General features: G+C 39.2%; 1 protein-coding gene across 5 annotated transcripts in view; it reads left to right on the top strand.

Moving 5' to 3' along the window:
* The window catches only part of GPAT3 (glycerol-3-phosphate acyltransferase 3), a 57,389-nt gene that overhangs the window by 5,509 nt on the left and 30,832 nt on the right, over positions 1–21,048 (top strand). For all 5 annotated transcript variants that reach the window (XM_017655449.3, XM_073237361.1, XM_017655447.3 and 2 more), the window contains one exon: positions 3,095–3,161. In XM_017655449.3, coding sequence (XP_017510938.1) covers positions 3,095–3,161 — 67 coding nt within the window. The remainder of the gene's footprint in view (positions 1–3,094; positions 3,162–21,048) is intronic.

Here is a 21,048-nt window from a genome sequence, read left to right as displayed (position 1 = left end):
GTTCTGTTTCTCTCTATAGTCCATTCTTAACTGTCTTAGTAGTGTGAAAGCTGAAAATTGTAATTGTCTAGGAGATGATGTCACAATTCTGTAAGCTTTTGACCTAAACTTTCAAAAGACTTAACCCTTTAATTCATTTTGGTGCAGTGGAGACAGCTACTTTTTCCTTTCCAAGAGGAATTTGACATTAAGTGGAGTGAGAAGCTGCCTGAAAGTGTTTTTCAGCTTTTCCCCGCAGGAGGGAGTGGGGTGGGGAGCAGTACTGGGGATTGTTGCGAGCCACTCTTGAACTTGAGGGTCACCTTGTGGATAGGCATGTATCTTCCATGGTGCCTTTGTTCTGAGATGCCTCTGAAGAAGGTTTAAAATCTATAAAGAGAAACTCTACCTCTGCATTTGAACTTAACCTGATTAGCTACAGAAGCTGGTACAGTAAAAGAGAAATTGCTATTTATTGGGAGATGCACTGATGGTTTGGAAAAAACTGATCATTTTGGAACCTAAATAAAGTGTAGGATACATAGAGGGAGGAGGAAGCTAACACTTGTCATTTTACTTCTTAGCCTATTGTGTGGTAGGCATTGGATAGATTATCTACCTTAATCTTTATAAACACCCTTGGTATTGTCTTTGGTTTAGAGATGATGAAATTGAGGCCCCAAGAGGTTGACATCTTTTGTCTGTGATGATTAGCTGGGAAGTGGCAGAATTGCAATTCATGTGTACATCTGTCTGGCTGCAAATCACTGGCACTTTTCACTCTCTCTGGGGAGTAAGCCCAAAGAGGAAAATGGTTTTCCAGTACAAATTCCCTTTGATTAAATGATTTCTCCAACCTTAGCGTTTGCTAGTCTTGAACACTAAGAGCATTTTGTAGGACAAACCTTTAGAGTTATCGTTTCAGAGGTGTTACTCATTCTGATACTTGTCTGGCGACAGAGCATGGAGCTCTTCGTGCCCCAGTGTGGTACCTGAAGAATGTACCCCCCCCCGTGTTAGGGTGCTGGAGCTGCTGTAACAAGTACCACAGACTAGGTGGCTTAGAAGTTTATTTCTCTCAGTTTTGGAGGCTGAAAGTCCAAGATCAAGATGTCAACAGGTTTGGTTTCTTCCGAGGCCTCTTTCATTGGCTTGCATTGGCTGCCTTTTCTCTGTGTCTGCACAAGTCCGTTCCTCTGTGCGTGCGCATCCCTGGCAGCCTTATGTGTGTCCAAATTAACTGTTATAAGGACACCAGGCAGATGGATTAGGAGCTACTCTAAGGCTCTCATTTTAACTTTGTCAAAATTAAACCCTTTTGAACAGGTTCTATACAAATACAGTCACATTCTGAGGTACAGGGTGTGGCAGGGTGCTAGTTTAGGGCTTCAGCATGTGAATTATGTGAATTTTGGAGGGGACACAATTCAGCCCATCACAGCCACAAAATATCAATAATTTCCATGATATGAGCATGGAATAATTATCCCAGTCTATGGTAATTATTTATATAAAATATAAAATCAAATAGTTACAATAAAAAAGTGAATTCCAAGATATCAATGATTGATTATTTATAACATTTTATTTTAATCATATCTTTGGTCTACTTATACATGATAATAGATTTTAAAGTGAAAAACCATGGAAATAAACCTTTCCCTCTGTTGAGAGCAGATGGGAGGTCTAAGTCTGGAGTTTGAGAACACTTCTTCTCAATCAGCAAGGAAAAGAAAAGGATGCAACCAGATTAAGATTGAGTCTTATTATTATTTGTAACTTGCCACTTGACACCTGGAAGATCAGGCCTCTATTTATAGGCCTTTCTGTAAGTGTAAATGGCATGTTCCTCTTTGGCTCCTTGGGATCTTGTGCAGGAGTCCTGACACAGTCAGATCATGCCTTACTCCTTGACATTCATGTACATGTTTTAGGTCACTTATTTTGTATCAGTTACTTTCTTATTTACTTGAAAAAAAATTTTAACTTCTCTGTTTTAAGCCCTCTGACCAGAGGAATAACTGAGGTTTTTGTCTGACATAGTCAATAAACTCTGTCTTTTTGCCCTTTCAAGGGTGCTTAAGTCCTAGTCAAAATTATTACCATGCCTTTTACCTCTTATTTTGCACCTTCCCTCTCCTCCCTAAATCAGTGAATTTAGACATTGTTAGCTTCTGAAATTGTGATCATCTAAATAATACTTAAGTTTAATTGTTCTAAACTAGAAAAATCGCCATTGGGATTTCCTGGAATGCTGTCAACAAAGTTAACTTGCAGGTTTTGAACTATGATGTTAATAGTAGATAATTTTGGAAAGGCATAAAAAAAGTATAAAAAGAAAATGACAAATCACATCCTGTATATTTCTTTATGCCTCTATATACATTCAGAACAAATGAGAGTTGATTTTTTCCTGTTCTTAAATTCTCTTCAACCTGTGATTCCTCATAATCATAACCCTTTCCCTGTGCATCTTATTAGAAGTAAGTGGCCAGATGGGCAGGTGAGCTCTACAGTTAGTGAATTCACTGATTTTTTTCCAGCTTTCCAAGTGTCACACTGCCTCAATATGCAAGCTAATTTCTGATGCACCCAATTAGTCCTCTTTGAGTGTATCTTACCCCTCAATGTTTAATTTGTTATGAAAATTATAGTTACTCTCTGGGCCCAGTATTTATGTCTTTACATGTGTTAATCTCACGTAAGTATCATAGCAGCCTTATGGGATAGGATACATCATCCTCATTTTACAAATGAAAAAATTGAGGCCTAGAGGGATTAAGTAACTTCAAACCCAGACAATTTTGATGCTGTAACCTGTGACCTGGCTCGACACATATCACGAACTTCTCAAGGAGTAATTTATTGGGGTACCAGAGGTGTGTGAGGGGTGTAAGTAGGCTAAACATAATTTTTTTGTCATTTTATTAGGGTATTGTCAGGAAGTCATGTAAGAGTATACCTGGCAGTACTGGGTTCACTGCACTGGGGTATCCCTTTAATTCAGAAAGCACCAGGGCTTAATGTTTAATTTCACTTCTGTATAAGCATGGTTTAAATATTTGACGTTGTGTCTGTAGAACAGTTTAAATTAATGCTTCTTATTTTTGAACAGTGGGCTACAATACGAATTGAAAAAGGAGTCTCAAAGGAGTCAGTTCTTAAAAACTCAGCTTCTGTTGGTAAGTCTTCCTTTTTATTATGATTTAAATATTGAAACTGGGTAAATTTATATCTACCCAGTTTGGGCTTGAAATATGCAGAGAGCAGTGCATTCTGTAAGTCTTGGATTGTTCATAACTGTTTCCTTTATGCAAAATTGCAGCTGCCTTTGTTTTGAATGGGTTTTTACTGTAAAAGAGGCTTAGTGCTTATGTGTTCTTACAGGGTATTTCTAAAGGCATACATTTAAAGGTGGGTACCCCTAGTTTTGAAGATGTTGTAAATGTTTATTTTTTTGAAGACTAAGACTACTTTGGGGTTAAACCAGCTTTTGAGGTTTCATTAGCACCTTGCACCTTATTCTAACTTACGGTTCTCAAAAATGGTCTTCAGAATACTCTTCCCTTTTAAAGGTTCATTGGTAATACATAAAATCAATAACTCTCTCATGAAATAAGCTTGGTATCACCACAAATCACACCTCACTTTGTGCTTTGCTTTTGTCCATAAATCCTTTCATTTGGGGTAAGAATTTAGGAATTGTTTAGGGCACTGGCCTCATAGGGGTGTAGTATTCTGTGAGAGCACTGGCTATGAAACTAGGAAGAAATAAATCATGCAGTTTAATTAAAAGATTAAGCTTTATGTTTTTTTCAAAAATAATGTAGAAACAATTTTGTATCCATTTAATTTAGGATTAAAGATGGCCAAAATGACAAACACTGCATTAGAAGGAATTTGTCTTCTGGAGGCTTGTCTAAGAGAAATTGTAGAAATTATATATTATAGTAGAGTATAATTTGTTTTGAAGGTAAAATATTTGAGTGAAAAACACCTGCACGTTTTGGTGTAATTAGATCATTATAGTAAAATGATTGGAGCAACTAGTAGATTGTTGTGGTGTGTACTTAAAAACACCAAAGTATTACCACCAATAACATTTTTACCAAGATTGGACATTTCTGGCTATATATGATTCTCTCTTTATTGTCAGATAATTTCTCTCAGATATAGCAGACTCTATAACTTTTTTATTTTGGGGTACATATTTTTAATGTGTGTCCTTATGATTTAAGGAGAGAGCAAACTTTTTGCCTCCAATGGCAGAATTTTAGGTGATTTTATTTATTTAATTAATTAATTTTAAGTATTTTTCTTATTGAAGTATAGTTTGTCGCCACTCTTCAGGGACCAAAGCAACACGCCCAAGGTCTTGATTCTTCTCTAGGCTTTATTGTCTAATCTCTCACGGAGGTTACAGCAGTTGTCGGGAAGCTCTTCTCACTCCCGGCGGGCTCCCTTATATTCAGTCACCCAACCAATCCGGGACAGTATCATGCGTGACCTTTAAGCAGATAGGTGTCACGCGCCACTCTAAGTGGGCAGCACGAGCTGTGCGCGGGTACGGAAGTCTGCTGGGCCAATCCCCAACAGGGAAGCAGGCGCCATCTTTAGGGCATTGTCCAGCTAGAGTGGGGCTCAGCCTCGGCCGTAGGCGGGGCCCCCACATAGTTGATACACAATATTACATTGGTTTCAAGTATACAACACAGTGGTTCAACAGTTACCCATATTATTAAATCCTCACCCCTCCACTCGTGCAGTTACTATCAGTCAACATAGAAAGATGTTACAGAATCATTGGCTATAATCTCCATGGGGAGCAAATCTTATTGCTGGTTTTCTCTTGTACTTGGTAGACTTTGGGCTGTCACCGATCTTAAATGAAATTGTGTGGGGCCTTATGGATTGGGATGGTGGTGGTGCATGTCTTGGGCCATGAATTTAAAAGGGCACAAGGTGTTTCAATTTGGTAGGTTAAGAGAATTAAAGTCACTAGGTGAGGGTGTCCAACAGCACTGGTTTAGTTTTTCCTCCTATATGGAAGTGAATATTTTCACTTGTTGAATTTTTTTTTCTTTTTTCTTGTCATGTGTCTGTCTATTTTTGGTCTTTGTCTCTTCCATGGTACCTCCAGGAAAGAGTGGAAGTGAACAGGAGAGAAGATATACATCATAATGGCTTAGAGTGTGGCTGATGTCTACAAAATTTGCCATGTTTCATTCAGAGTAGCTGCCCTTCCTTTTCACCTGTGAGATGGGGACTTGACTATTGCAGCTGTGGAGCATTTGCTCCCTGTAAGCTTGACAGGGGACCCAGAGATGGATAAGAGATGGCCCCTGTGGGGAGACCAGTATCTGACAGGCCACTGTAATAAATGCTAAATAGGTGTATTAAGCAAAGGACCATGGGAGATCTGATTTAGGCTCTGATATGTGTTTTCCTCTGTTAATCCGTACCTGTGGGTGGTGTGCACCTCCGCCCCAATCCTGACATCTGTCCAGCTTGGATATCTTTGCCATAGGGTGTGTGCCCCGTTGAGACATGCTGGTCCTGGGAGTCAGCAGAGTGGAGAGTGGTTTAGCATTACAATCTTAGGCATACCGGCAGAGGGTGATGAAACACAGTGAGCACTGAATGCCTGCCTGGCTGGTATAATCTTCTGCCTGCGGAGCATCATGTCTCTTTACTGAAGCCAAAGTTAACAGAAGGCAGTATTCAGCTGGTCAAGAGTTTAGACAAGGTCACAGGCAAGCCAAGGGCCTCAGAGGTGTGGGTGTGATTGTGAGATGTCTGAATGTTTAAGTGCTGATAATGGGTTTGGGGAACTGAGAGAGATTAGCTAAATAGGGAAAATTGTTATGTTTATTTTCTACACCAAAAATTCCTCTGCCTCTGTTTTACATAGTGAAGCACATTTTTTGAAAGACTTTTCAAGTCTCCCTCTCTAGTTAAACCCCTTTTGTATTATATTTCTTCTGTGCTTTTATTGAATAAGCAAACCTTTTATTGAAAGCTGAACCTAGGGAAGCATTATGTTTGGGGTTAAAGCATTCTCTTCTGCCTTTAGCCATATTCTAATGTCTTCTATTAAAAAGCTATTGAACTCCAGACATAATCATGAGTAAGGTCTCTGTAAGAAGCTCTAATATTGTACCTTCTTTTCGGTTTAAGGACTTTTTCTCATTGTTAATACCACGATGAAGATAAATCTTCTCCCCCTTCAAGTAACTATGTTATACTGAACAACTTAAGTGGAGAATATACATTACCTCTACCTTAGTTTTTCTTCTCTGAAAGTTGATGGGCTAGAGGCTACAACTAGAGAAGAGGAGGGTGTTGACTTATTTTTCTTCTTTGCATAAGCTGTGCTTTTACCACCCCAGCCAGTGGCCCAATGCATCATCTCCTCAGACTCTGGGATGTGTTCTGATAGATATTTTAGCAACTTTTATATTGCTCTCTTGTAAATAGTGCAAGTGATCACTAGAGAGCCTTTGACTATTAAGAGCCACCAGCCTCACTCTTTGGGTACTAGACTGATTTCCAGGAACTATGATGCTATCAGACTTTAATAAGTCAGTAATTTGATTGTACTTGTAATGAAGGTAATTAATTATATCATTTTTGTGACTCAAGATTAATTCCATTCTAATTGCATTATGAAACTAGGACATTTTGAATGATTACTAACTCAAAGTCAACAGGCAGGAATAAAAGCCCAAATTGGCCTTTGCCCTGGGAGTGAGTCACAAACAATACAAATAAATAGAGGCTCAGTCATTTTGCTATTGTTCCCTTGAGCAAGGTCGTTGGACTGAGTAGCATCTGCAGTGGGAATGCAGGCTGCCTCCCTAGGCTCTGCTTGCCCTACGCAGCGGGCACATGGCCTATTAATTATGCCCTTGTGCTAAACTTCTATTCTGCTCTGTATATCTTGTCCCCCAGCCATCTTCTACCCCCATCACTCCCAACACAAAGGACAAAATGTGATTGTGAGGCCTCTATTGTTACATCTATTCAGAGAGAATTGAAGCTGCCTGACATTTCTCTCTAATTTTGATTTCAGAATTCTTGCTGTCAGACTTGACTAACCACGTTGAAAGCTTTGCCACAGTGATTACATCAACATTAATTGATTAGTTAATCTCTTAAATTCACAGAAAATATGGAATAATATTTTGTGACAGGAATTTGAACGGTATCATTTTCCCATACTCATTTTGACATTTTTGATATTCTTTAAATCAGCTAAGTTGATTTAGTACTATTGTCTCAGAGTTAACTCTCTGAATACAAATCGGTATCTGCTGTCCTCAAGTATATGGAGTATAATGTATTTAATAGGGTTATCTTACTGATAAAATCCTGGCACTTGTCTGGCTACTTGCAGAGAGAAAAATAATCCAGTTATGGGCTGTGGAAGGGTTGTAGGTTGAGATTTTATCATGGCTGTGGGTCCACCTGCTTCTATTAGTTTGTCTCTATTGGTAAGTCTTGTGGCTGATGGTGATGATGATGAGGAAAATGACAATTTTCAATACACAGAAGTAGAGGAAGAGTGTAATGAGCCCGACTGAGCCAACATTTGTCAAGGTTTTGCCATATTTGACCTGTCTATCCTCATTTTTTGTTGAAGTGTACAATGCAGATACAAGATTTCATGTCTTTCATACCTTTTTTAAAAAAGACTTTAAATAATAACCACAATGCTATTATCCTTTTAAAAAACTTAATAATACCTTAATATCATCTAATACATGGTCCATATATAAATTTCCCTAACAGTTTCAAATATTTTTTATAATTGATTTGTTTGAAGTGTTCTTGAAACAAAAATTACTTAATAGGTGATTCTGAAAAAATTCACTAGCGTTTTTATCCTCACGTCTTAATGTGGCTCTGTAGAAGGCAAAGGTTTGATTCTTTTGCTTGTTTATTTGTTTATGAACTCTAAGATTAGTCATCTTTATTTATAAGTACAATATAATGAAAACTTAGTTCAGTCCCTTTGGAGAGCAATTTGGCAATCTGTGGCAAAGTTGAAGGCCTATTATACTCCAACCCCACAATTGCACTTCCCTTAAGATAGGGAGCCTACCCAAACTCTCTGCATGTTGTATTCAAGTACACAAGTGTATACAAATAGTGTATACAACAGTGTATATGAACAAGTATATGCAAATAGTGAAAATGTGGAGACAACACACTCACTCACTCATTGGGAGAAAATTTAATATGTAAGCTGGTTTATTTATCCTATGCAGTGTTCAAAATGAATGAACTAGATTTCCATGAAGAGAACAAAGTAAACAAATCTCAATGTTGAGAGAAAAAATGTATAGTATAACAACACTTATATAAAATTTAGTGCTGTAAACAGATACTGTATATATGTATGTAGATAGGTGTAGATGAGTAGAAAATGTATGTGGAAATAATATATACTATGATGGTGGTTATCTTCTAGGAGGGAGGAGAAAAGGTAGCAAGGTTGGCTTTAACTATATCTATAATTTTTTTCTTTAAAAAATACTTGAAGCAAATAAGACAGTGGGTATATTTTTTCCTTGTTGAACTCATGTTTTTTTTTGTTAAACTTATATTTTAAAAATAAAAATTGAAAAAAGCCAACCAAATAAAATGTCAGTAGTCATTTATCTAGTCTTTAGTCTGATAAATGGAACTAGTTTTATATGAAGAGAAAATAGATACCTGTCTCGGGGGTGTGACTGAATGTTACCTTCTTCTTTTTTTAAAATTTATTTTATTTTATTATTTTATTTTTTATTTTTCATTAAGGTATGATTGATATACACTCTTATAAAGGTTTCACATGAAAAAATAATGTGGTTACTACATTTACCCATATTATCAAGTCCCCACCCATACCCCCCAATGCAGTCACTGTCCATCAGTGCAGCAAGATGCCAGAGATCCACCATGTCCCTTCTCTGTGATGCACTGTTCTCCCCATGATCCCCCATACCATGTGTACTAAACATAATACCCGTCAGTCCCTTTCTCCCTCCCTCCCCACCCGCCCTCCCACACCCCTCCCCTTTGGTAACCACTAGTTCATTCTTGGAGTCTCTGAGTCTGCTGCCATTTTGTTCCTTCAGTTTTGCTTCATTGTTATACTCCACAAATGAGGGAAATCATTTGGCATTTGTCTTTCTCTACCTGGCTTATTTCACTGAGCATAATGTCCTCCAGCTCCATCGATGTTGTTGCAAATGGTAGGATTTGTTTCTTTCTTACGGCTAAATAGTATTCCATTGTATATATGTACCACATCTTCTTTATCCATTCATCTACAGATGGATACTTAGGTTGCTTCCATATCTTGGCTATTGTAAAAAGTGCCACAATGAACATAGGGGTGCGCATGTCTTTTTGAATCTAAGAAGTTGTATTCTTTGAGTATATTCCAAGAAGTGGGATTCCGGGGTCAAATGGTATTTCTATTTTTAGTTTTTTGAGGAACCTCCATATTGCTTTCCACAATGGTTGAACTAGCTTACATTCCCACCATCAGTGTATGAGGGTTCCGCTTTCTCTGCATCCTCGCCAACATTTGTTGTTCTTAGTCTTTTCGATGCTGGCCATCCTTATGGGTGTGAGGTGATATCTCATTGTGGTTTTAATTTGCATTTCCCTGGTGATTAGTGATATGGAGCATCTTTTCATGTATCTGTTGGCCATCTGAATTTCTTCTTTGGAGAACCATCTCTTCATATCCTCTGTCCATTTTTTTATCAGGTTATTTGCTTTTTGGGTGTTGAGGTGTGTGAGTTCTTTATATATTTTGGATGTTAACCCCTTGTCGGATATGTCATTTACAAATATATTCTCCCATATTGTAGGATGCCTTTTTGTTTTGTTGATGATGTCCTTTGCCATACAAAAACTTTTTAGTTTGATATAGTCCTGTGAGTTCATTTTTGCTTTTGTTTCCCTTTCTCGAGGAGATGGTTTCAGGAAGAAGTTGCTCATGCTTATATTCAGGAGATGTTTGCCTATGTTGTCTTCTAAGAGTTTTATGGTTTCATGACTTACATTCAAGTCTTTAATCCATTTTGAGTTTACTTTTGTGTATGGAGTTAAACAATAATCCAGTTTCATTCTCTTGCATGTAGCTGTCCAGTTTTGCCAACACCAGCTATTGAAGAGGCTGTCATTTCTCCATTGTATGTCCATGGCTCCTTTATCATATATTAATTGACCATATATGGTTGGGTTTATATCAGGGCTATCTAGTCTGTTCCATTGGTCTATGGGTCTGTTCTTGTGCCAGTACCAAATTGTCTTGATTACTGTGGCTTTGTAGTAAAGCTTGAAGTTGGAGAGCATAATTCCCCCTGCTTTATTCTTCCTTCTCAGGATTGCTTTGGCTATTCAAGGTCTTTTGTGGTTCCATATGAATTTTAGGACGATTTTCTCTAGTTTGTTGAAGAATGCTGTTGGTATTTTAATAGGAATTGCATTGAATCTATAGATTGCTTTAGGCAGGATGGCCATTTTGACAATATTAATTCTTCCTATCCATGAGCACGGGATGTGTTTACATTTATTGGTATCTTCTTTAATTTCTCTCATGAGTGTCTTGTAGTTTTCAGAGTATAGGTCTTTCACTTCCTTGGTTAAGTTTATTCCTAGGTATTTTATTCTTTTTGATGTAATTGTGAATGGAATTGTTTTCCTGATTTCTCTCTCTGCTAGTTCATTGTTAGTGTATAGGAATGCCACAGATTTCTGCGTATTAATTTTGTATCCTCCAACTTTGCTGAATTCAGATATTAGATCTAGTGGTTTTGGAGTGGATTCTTTAGGGTTTTTCATGTACAATATCATGTCATCTGCAATGAATGTTACCTTCTTCAAAACACATCTCCATTCAGCCTGGCCAGTGCCTGGAAATTAAATTAAACCTATGGAACAAAGGTGTGTTCATTGCAGTATATTACCTCAGAGCTGGGTTTTTCAACTTCAGCACTACTGACATTTGGGGGTTGAATAATTGTTTGTCATGGGAAGCAGTGTCCTGGGCTTCTAGATGACAGTAGCACACCCCTACTGTGACAGCCAGCAGTGCCTCCAGATTTGCTGAATGTTCCATGGGGTGGCAAAATCCTCTCCCCTCTCCCATCCATCCGTGCACTACTTTGTGAACCACTGCTCTTAGAGAGTAACACATTAATATATTGATACCCACAGTCATTGGCATAATTTATTTTAGTTTTCCAACAAACAGGCCCTTAAAGGAGCAGAACTTTATTTCTACAGTTTTTTGGTGGCCAGTGTGGGAAAGGATGGACTGTGAGGTGAGGCATATGAATGACAGGGTTAGGAGAGAACACTGGTTGGTGGGGGTGGAGGTACGTTCCTTAAAGAAAGGTAGAGGTGAGACACCCTTGTCTCAACTCTCAGAGTCTGAGGAAAACAGAAGGTCTGTTTTGGAGGGAGCTTTACTTTAGTGTGGTAGAGACTTGTATTTAACTAGGTACTCTCACCTCTGAAAGGAGATGACTTGGCTTTTAATTCTGGCCAACAATGACTAAGCAGGATGGAGGGGTTTGGGCAGGAAAAAAGGTTAAAGTTCAGATTAGACTGTTGATCTTAACCGGTTCTGTGAAGTGATGTGTGGGAAGACAGTGATGTAAGCCGTAAATCACAGAAAGGAGGGCTCACATCCTAAGAAACCAATTAGGAAGCTCATAAAACATTCTCTATTACTTTTCAGATTGTTCTTCCTTTCATATGGCAGTAACAAATTGGATGACATGTCCTGTGCCTCATTCCTATTTTCTGTGAAATTTTTTTTTAACATAATGAAAATAAGCAGATTTTAAATCTGTCTATAACCAGCACCAACTAGTTCTGGGAAAATCTTGCTGGTGATTTAGCTTTCCTACTCCCAAGTCCTTCAGCAGTTTAGAAGGGTACATGCATCTCAGAATTGTGTAGTTTGGAAAAAAAGGTTGGATGAGATCTGAAACTCAAGAATTCTTTGAGGGTGGGAAGATAATAGGATCAGATGAAAGGAGAGTCAGCTCAAGGATACCTTCCCTGCTTATTTAGAGAAGTTCTCTTTACTGCTAGGGCGAGTAGATAACTCATCAGGTACCCATCAAATTCAAAATCCAGCTTGTCATTTAGAAGTGTCCCCAAAACCAGCTGCTCCACGACCACATCCCTTCTGGCTACCCTACATGCCAGAGAAAACCCCAGTACAGACAAGAACCTATTAATAATAATAGTAATCACTACAATTTGTTAAACACGACTCCACTGTACAAAATTTACATGAGGAAGGTCTTGTTAATTGTCTTTTAAAGCTGAGGAATCACAGTTGAAGAAGCCACGTAACTTGCTGCAGATCACATAGTCCCAGGCAGCCTGAAGAGGAATCCCAATTTGTCTTTCTCCTCAAAATTCCTTGCTACCTCCCCAAACTATCCTTTCCTTACCAGCTCCTCTGGTCAATGCCTTCTAATTCTCCCTCGGAAGGCTGAGTTAACTCCTCCACAAACGGAAACTCCTCTGCAAATTGTTGGCTTTGTCACATACTAGGAAACTTATACCATTTTGATTTCAAATCATCAACAAAATTTTAAAAGAAATGAATCTATGAAGAGTGTTTAGCATTATGATCAAAGATACTGTACATAAAAGCCAAACCATAAGGCTGACATTTTAATTGAACTGATGACTCACTTGATGATGAAATTTTATGGATGCTTCTGTATTGTGGGACTTCTTGTTTAAATCAAATTGGTTATGTTCAAATCAACAAAGTTAATGTGGGCTGTCAGTCAAGATATGGGTCAACAGTATATGGAATGGGATGTTAAAATGTTAATTGTTTAAGTGAAACCGCCTGTTACTCCAAATGCCTGTTGCTCATGCAGAGACCAGGAAGAGTGATTCAAACCAGCTGGTGACTGTGTGGATGAACATGCTGCTTCTGTCATGCACTGCCACATCGCCTGTTCTGCAGTGTTGACTGACAACTGATTACAACATCCATACTTCCACCCTATTTATGCTTCAAAATAGGTATAAACACATGGTTAATGACATGATTAGTATTTATATCTGGGTTCAAAATCTTCTCATTTTATAATCAGCATTGATTTTTTTAATGATTATAAGTTTCTAGAGAACTACTGGAGTTTATGATGAAACAGGGAGTAGATTTTCTCACCCACCTTTCTCCAGAGAACAAAAATACATCTCCAGTACTTATTTTTAGTCTTGATAACTGAGAGACAATAACAGAAAATTACTCAAAATGAAAAGGGCAAATTTGTATTACAGATATATAAACCATGTAGAAAACAGGAAAATAGAAGCTACCTTTATTTCAATAAAGCGCTTGGTTCTATCCTGATCTCAAATCCATCCTCCATGTCACCCCTCCTGTGACTCTGGCAGGCATTACTAATTGATGATAAGTCTTTGTCAGTGAATCAAGATGTGGCCTCTTAAAAGTTCTGCTTAATGTAAACCTGCAGACAGCTTCTCACTACCAACTGATTTAGAGTTGGCCTTCCTGATGAAACCTTGTCACCACTCCTGATCTGAGAGCAGACCAGGTTTCTCACACTGTGAACTAGAGGATCACTAACTGAAAGGAAGGGAACCTGTTGAGTAATTGGGTTTGGGCGTAGATTTGGTTGTATTGTTTGAGGTTGTATTGATGACTTGGACATAGTTGAGAGCTCAGTAGTTTTGACTGCATGCTCTTAAAATAGGTTTTAAAGAGCCTAGGAAACAGGAATAGAAAGTAATCTTGATGGTTTCAATGAATGAGCCATCAGAGAGAAGGATGACACTGAAGATCCTTTACCCATGCAGGGTGCTCTGAAATGATAGAAACACCAGGCTTGATTAATGGTAGGAAAAGGCTTGCTGCTTCTGAAAGCCAGAGGCAGAATTTTAGGCAACCAGACAGTGGAAAGCAAGGCACAGCACAGACCCTCAGGCGATGTGGCAGTGCATGACAGAAGCAGCATGTTCATCCACACAGTCACCAGCTGGTTTGAATCACTCTTCCTGGTCTCTGCATGAGCAATGCTTCCTGAGTGTCTTCCCCATCCTGGGTGAGAGGCTGAGCTATGCTCTTAAGCAACCCTTAGCCTAGTTAAGGAGATATGGCCCATTTCCATATATCCATGAGCTGTTGTGAACCAGGTGGTACTGAGATTGCTGATTCCACAAACATTAAATAGAATTAGTTTGAGGAAGAAAATTCGTCAAGTGTCACCTGAAAGGAGATCATTTTGGATGGAGGACATCAGAGAGGGTTTTTTGTGGATGTGTTAGTGTTGAACTGGCTTTGTGGAGGTGAATTGGAATTAACTAAGGTGATGGAGCTTCTCAGCTGGGGGAAGGAGGGAATGGCTTAAATAGTAATGGGAGGGAACTAAGTTTATAGAAGAGGCAAAACAGAAGTAAAGTTGGCTGAGATTATCTAAGAAGGACCTCAAATGCAAAGGAGTTTAGATGTGCTATAAAGGCATAGTTAACCCTGGTTTACTGTTTATATTAAGGGCGGTAAAGAGGAAGTTCTGAAGCCTGTAAAAAGGACTGATGTAGTGGTAAAATGAAATCTGTGAAGGCTGATTATTGAATTTAAGAAAAAAAATCAAGGGATGATTCATATTACAGTTGGTTAATAGGAGGAGGAAACCATCCTACTTTTCATCCATATCCATAAAAGATAGGCCAAAAATATTGGCTTAAATTGAAGTAAAATGATTGTTATATGTAAGAAAGAACTTCTTGTTGGCAGAAATGATCTAAAACTGGACCAGGCTAGTAGGTAGATTATATAGAGATTTTTTACAAAAAGGGCAGGTGGCAGAGAATCTGGGGAGAGGTATGACCTATATGACAAAGCTTTTCTCACTTTTAACAGTACCTTGCTTTGGTTGTAACAAATTCCCTATAAAAATCCAAAGTATTTCAGTTTTAATCTGTCTTTCTGTAGGGTTTGTAACATTGCTATCTGCTTATAGGTCACTGGCTCTATAAGCAGAGAAAGCAAGAAAGCTCTTCATCAGTTTTTATTCTGCCAGCATGGAGCAACAACCCTTCAAGCCCTTTTACCTTTTCTTCTCTGAGAGGCTTTGAAATGCAATTTCACAATTTTCTGTTTTCTTGCTGAAGCTCCCTGGGAAACATAAGTTCTCAAATGAGCAAGAAGGTGAGGGTCTGGGGTATGAAAGCATGCTTGGCACACAGAAGGCTGGGGAGATGGGGAGCAGGCAGTGGTGGTTCTGTGTTTCTTGAGAACAGGCTCTTGTGGTTCAGGGAGAAGAGAGCTATTTGGATTTGTGATTAGATGGAGTTATTTTCTTGGGTTGTGATAGGAAGAAACCAATGATATCTCGATGCCCTGAGCATCAACAAAATGCTTAGAAAAAACATTCTCCTTCATGTGCCAACCTTAGAACGGTTTGATGAAAGCTCTACTCTGTACCCCCTTCACTAATTTTTCTAGGTCAGGTGCTTGGGTTCCCTGCTTCTCTTCCTCAAAGCTCTGTTTCCCCCAAAGCTTGGGCTGTCTAGAGAAGAACTTTAATTTCCTGGAGTCCTATTCCATTTTCCAAAGGTTCCTCAGGGAGTAGAACCAATAGACCCTTGTGTCTTTGGTGACTTCTGGAGCCACTCGGTGAACTAGAGGAAAGAACAGGACATGTTCTGCTATCCTATTAGTGCCTTAGAGCCTTCACTCTGTCTAGCCTTGGCATTTCTGTCTGGAATTGATCATTCTTGCCCTGTGGGCTTCTGGTGTTGTTGAGTGATGGGCAGCTCACACCTGCTCATTTCACCTGGGGAGGAGGGGTGGACACTGAAGCCCAAGGATGCAGAGGATGCCAAGGACAGACTTTGTGGGTGGGGTAATTTGGCCCTTTTAACTTTGAATATTTGGAAAAATGCACTGTATGCAGGGGACAGAGGTCTGGAGGAACATTGGCTCAGCTCTTTACAAAAACTTAAAAACTTTGGAGACTGCATATACATTGCAAATCACACCCTTCTCCAAGCTGTAAGAGGAAACCAGCCTGATTTCTGGTATTCCTTTGTAACCAGTGGAATTCTCTTGGTTTAAGCAGGGGAGAAATTAATAATGAATTCCAGAAACTATAAAAAAAAAGGATAAAAGGCAATTAAGACCAGACAGAGTTTAGACTTTGGCTATGTATAATTAATAAAATTCCCTGTGAGGAGGAGGGAAAAAAATGGCAGAGTAGGAAAGTAAAGTGGTTACATTCTCCCACACATACACCAAGGAAGCAACTACAGCAAATACGACTAAACCTGAAAATGACCTGAAGACTGCAGAACAGACCACCTACACCTGGCAAAGAAGAGAAGACCACATGGAGAAGGGTAAAGTGGCAGAGCCACAATTGAGCAGGACCCAAGCCCTTCCCCCAGCCCAACCCACAGGAGAGAGGAATAGGAACAGAGCCAGGACTTAGAAACACTGCACACCTGGTCCTGGAGATCTGCTCCAGGAACATGAGTCCCCGTTGCATTGGGTTCTGGTGATTAGCGGGGCTAGACATGAGGGACAGTTGGAACATGCTGGAAGACTAAGACTACAGCTGTTTGTGGAGGACAGGCATGCTTCTCTGATCCTGCTGAGACCCAAAGGAGAGGCAGCAGTTTGAAAATTCCATGAAAGATCACTTCCAGCAGTGGGAGGGATGCCTGAGGGGTGAGGGTTGGATGGATTTCTCTCCACAGGAGAAAGGGCGGGTGAATGACACTTCCCCAGCCCCTGAGGGCACTCTCAGGAGCTCCATCCACTCCATCCACCTTGCTGGTGGCTCAGCTCTGAGGTCCTTGCACACCACAGGTGCTCCAGCCTGGTTGGTCCAGCAGCTGAGGCCTTGCTGCCTGGCAGGCAGAGGAAGTCTTTTCCAGGTTTCTTGACCCTGTATCAGCCCAATTAGAGAGGCACCTGCAGGAGCCAGCTCCAAGCCTCTTTCTTTCTTACCCCTGAGCCGCACCACTGCCCTACCCCATTAGCACTGCAGCCCCACCACCAGCACAGGGCAGGCATAGGGCAGCCCTGCCCACAACAGCACCAGCAGAAACTACTGCTGTGATCACAAAGAGCCAGCTGAGGCAAACTACCAGCCACAGGAAACTGACAGCCAGCAGGCAGACAGAAAGGCAGCCCCACCCATTGCCCACCAACAGCAACTGGGGCTCCACCACAGAGGAGAACCAGGCACTGGTGAGCAAAGAATCTTGAGCTTGTGGGCACCACAGTACACATTCTTTACTCTCTAGAATAGGAAGCACAGCAGATCCGTCTATACAAAGGAAGAAACACAGAAACCCTGACAAAATGAGGCAAAGGAATATGTTCCAAACAAAACTATAGGATAAGATACCAGAAAGAGGGCTAAATGAAATGGAGATCACCAATCTTCTTGATAAAGATTTCAAAGTCATAAATATGCTCACTGATCTGTGGAAAAGTATTGAAGATCTCAGGGGGGACATCAACAAAGAGATAGAAGAGTTGAAAAAGAGCCTCTCAGAGCTGAAGAATGCAGTAACTGAAATTAAATATACAATGGAGGGAATGAATAATAGATTGCTGCAAATAGACGGGACAGTCAATGAGATGGAATTAGAGAAAAGGAAAACAATGAAGCTGAGGAACAGAGAGCAAAAGAATCTCTAGGAATGAAAGAATGTTAAGAAAGCTGTGTGACAACTCTAAATAAAACAGTATTTGCATAGTAGGGGTACAAGAAGAAGAGAGAGACAAAGGGATAGAAAGTCTCTGAGGAAATAATTATTGAAAACTTCCCCAATCTGGGAAGGAAAATAGACACTCAGGTGGTAAATGAAAAATCAGAAGCCCCTAACAAAAGGAACTCCAGGAAGACAATGCCAAGGCATATAATAATTAACATAACAAAGATTAAGGATAAGAAAAGAGTACTGAAAGCAGCCAGAGAGAAAAAAAAATTACTTATAAAGCAAACCTCATCAGGCTATCAGCAGACTTCTCAGCAGAAACTTTACAAGCCAGAAAGGAGTGGTATGAAATATTTAATGTACTGAAACAGAAAGAACTTCAACCAAGAATCCTCCATCCACCAAGATTATCATTCAAATTTGAAGGAGAGATTAAACACTTCCCAGATAAACGAAGGCTGATGGAAGTTAAAATCACTAAACTGGCATTACAGGATATGTTAGAGGAACTTCTGTAGGTGGAAATGTTCGTAAGCATAAATAGTTTTCAGAGGCAAAAATAAACCCACAGTAAAGGAGTAGACCATTTATTTACCAAGCAAATGTGAAATTAAAACAAAACAAATCAAAACAAAGGTAGTAAAACCAACCATACATGAAATCAATCGAGGAATACACAAAAAAATACAGATTATGACATCTAATAAATAAAATGTGAAGGAGGAAGAAGAAGAAAAAAGTACTTTTAGATTGTGTTTGAAATAGAGCACCATCACCTTAATAAATACTGTTATATAGTTAGGAAGCTGTCCTTGAACCTTATGGTAGCCACAAACCTAAAGCCTATAATAGATACACAAAAAATTAAAAAAGAGAAATCCAATCACGACACTAAAGATACCATCAAATAACAAGAGAAGAGTATAAGAGAGGAAGAAAGGAACAGAGAGAAACTATAAAAACAGCCACAAAACAGTATAAATAATTAACTATCAGCAGTTACCTTAAGTGTAAATGGGCTGAATGCACCAATCCGAAGACATGGAGTGGCAGAATGGATAAAGAAACAAGACCCATGTATATGCTGCCTACAAGAAACTGATTTCAGACCCAAAGACATACACAGACTGAAAATGAAGGGATGGAAAAAGATATTTCATGTAAATAATAGGGAGAAAAAAGCAGGAGTGGCGGTACTTATCAGACAAAATAGACTTCAAAACAAAGAAAGTAACAAGAGACAAGGAAGGACAATGATAAAAGGGTCAGCCCAACAAGAGGATATAACCATTATAAATGATCTATGCAACCAACATAGGAGCACCTAAATACGTAAAACAAATACTAATAAAATTAAAGGGGAAATAGATTGCAGCTCATTTATTTTAGGAGACTTGAACACAGCACTCATATCTGAAACATCTTCCTATGTTGACAGATAGTAACCATATTAGTGGTTAATCCTAACAGCATTAGGATTGAATAATGTGGGTGAGTATTGAACCACTGTGTTGTATACTTAAAACCAATATAAGACTATATCAATGATACTTCAATAAAAAAGAAATAGCATTCCCTACTTGGTAGATCGTGTAAAGGCTAAGTTTATTTTCCTTTTTTTCCAAGTGTGGCAAGCTTTTTGTTTATTAAGTTGGTATCTGTTAGTATACCATGCATAGATATATATCCCTTCTTCTTCTTTTCTCTTCAGTGATATTGGCACAAATTTACTCAAATAAACATCCTCATTTTCAATGACTCATATGTTCAGAGCAGTGAGTTTTTCTTGCCAGTCAGTGGCCAACCTACATGACCTTCCACAACAGACTCTAAATGTGTGATGCCAGCAGACATTGCAAAATCCCAGCATGTGATAGCATTTAGCCTCTGATGCTCAGCTGGCATTCTGTACAATGAGCATGTGCCCAAGATTGCTAGTCAATAGAGAGACATGTCTATCAGGAGATGTGTGCAAGCAGGAGAGAGAACAACAGGCATTTTGTAATCAACAAAAACTGACACCCTTTTCTTAAGGGAGGGGCTGCCTTGCCATTCCACTCTTACCCGCTGAAGGCAAACCATCCATTGTGCCCTTTAGTATAAACCTGATTTAATTTAGAAACTTAGAAATGATATTCCATAAGTTTGAGGTAACTTAGTCTTTTTTGTTTTTGCTTGTAATCCATGAAGACAACCTTGTATCATATAATGAATAGAATTGGTGTTTTATGGACTCAAGGAAAACAAAAAGGGAAAATGGATTTCTATTTATGTAAAAAAATTCTACTGATTTTAGGAAAAGGGGTATCAGGTGGAAGAAACTGTGAGGAAAAGCAGGAGGGTAGGAGAACACAGGAGATATTAGCAGATCCAAGAACTGATTTAGGTTCGTTGGAGTTAGGATGAGTGAAGATGAGGTGGAGGTAGAAGGAGTTGAGATTGGATACTTAGGTTTATGTCAAATCCTAAAAGGCCATGAATGACAGGCTAAGACATTGCCTTAGATAAGGCATCTCAGTTTTGGGAAGACAAATCTGGTAGATTTGTGGAAGTGGGATTAGACAGGAAGAGGGTGGAGGAAGTGGAGAAAGGAGGGATTGTAGACGGGGAGCCGTTTGGGAAGGTAATCGGGCCTTGAACTGGAGCAATGCGATGAGTGGAAGGTGAAGTGTCTAGGCAGCTGTATAAAAATGTGAGCCTTGGGGAAGAAGTCAGGACTACAGATGCACATTTTAGAGTTATTTGCAGAGGGTGGAAGTTGAAATGGTAGATTTAATGAACTCACAGAGAGTGAAAGACATTTACAAAGGCTAGGGAAAAAAATCATAGGAAAGGGGCAGGAAGAGATAAATGAACCACCTAAGGATCAACCAGGAAAGAGAATGAGAGCCGAGGGAATGTTAACGAAGAGAAGGGAGTTCTGACTGTATTTCCTTTGTCCTCATCCCACTGCTACTCTTTTGTGCTACATTTTTCTCCCAAGGATAATACATGTCTATCTCCAAGGATAATACATGTCTATCTCTTTCAGAAATAAAAACATTGAATTCCTTATCTGTAAACTGTTCTTTTCCATGAGTGTATAAACCTGTGAGGTGGTAGATTATTAGGGGCTTCTAAATCTAGCCCAGAAATTAAGTATTTTTGAGTAAGATTTGAAATGCAAAGGTGACACTGGTTATGTGGAAAGTGATCAAAATACAGTTTCATTTTGTTACATTTTCACAATTCCAAGAACATGCAGAGCCTTCAGAATGATGTGATTCTGAGAAGCAAGCTGACGAACCAAGGATATATATGTAAATATTTGAAATTTGGGTTTATAAGTCTTTT

Source organism: Manis javanica, chromosome 5 (genome assembly GCF_040802235.1).
Source record: "Manis javanica isolate MJ-LG chromosome 5, MJ_LKY, whole genome shotgun sequence".
NCBI lineage: Eukaryota > Metazoa > Chordata > Mammalia > Pholidota > Manidae > Manis > Manis javanica.
This window is presented reverse-complemented; position numbering and strand designations above follow the sequence as displayed.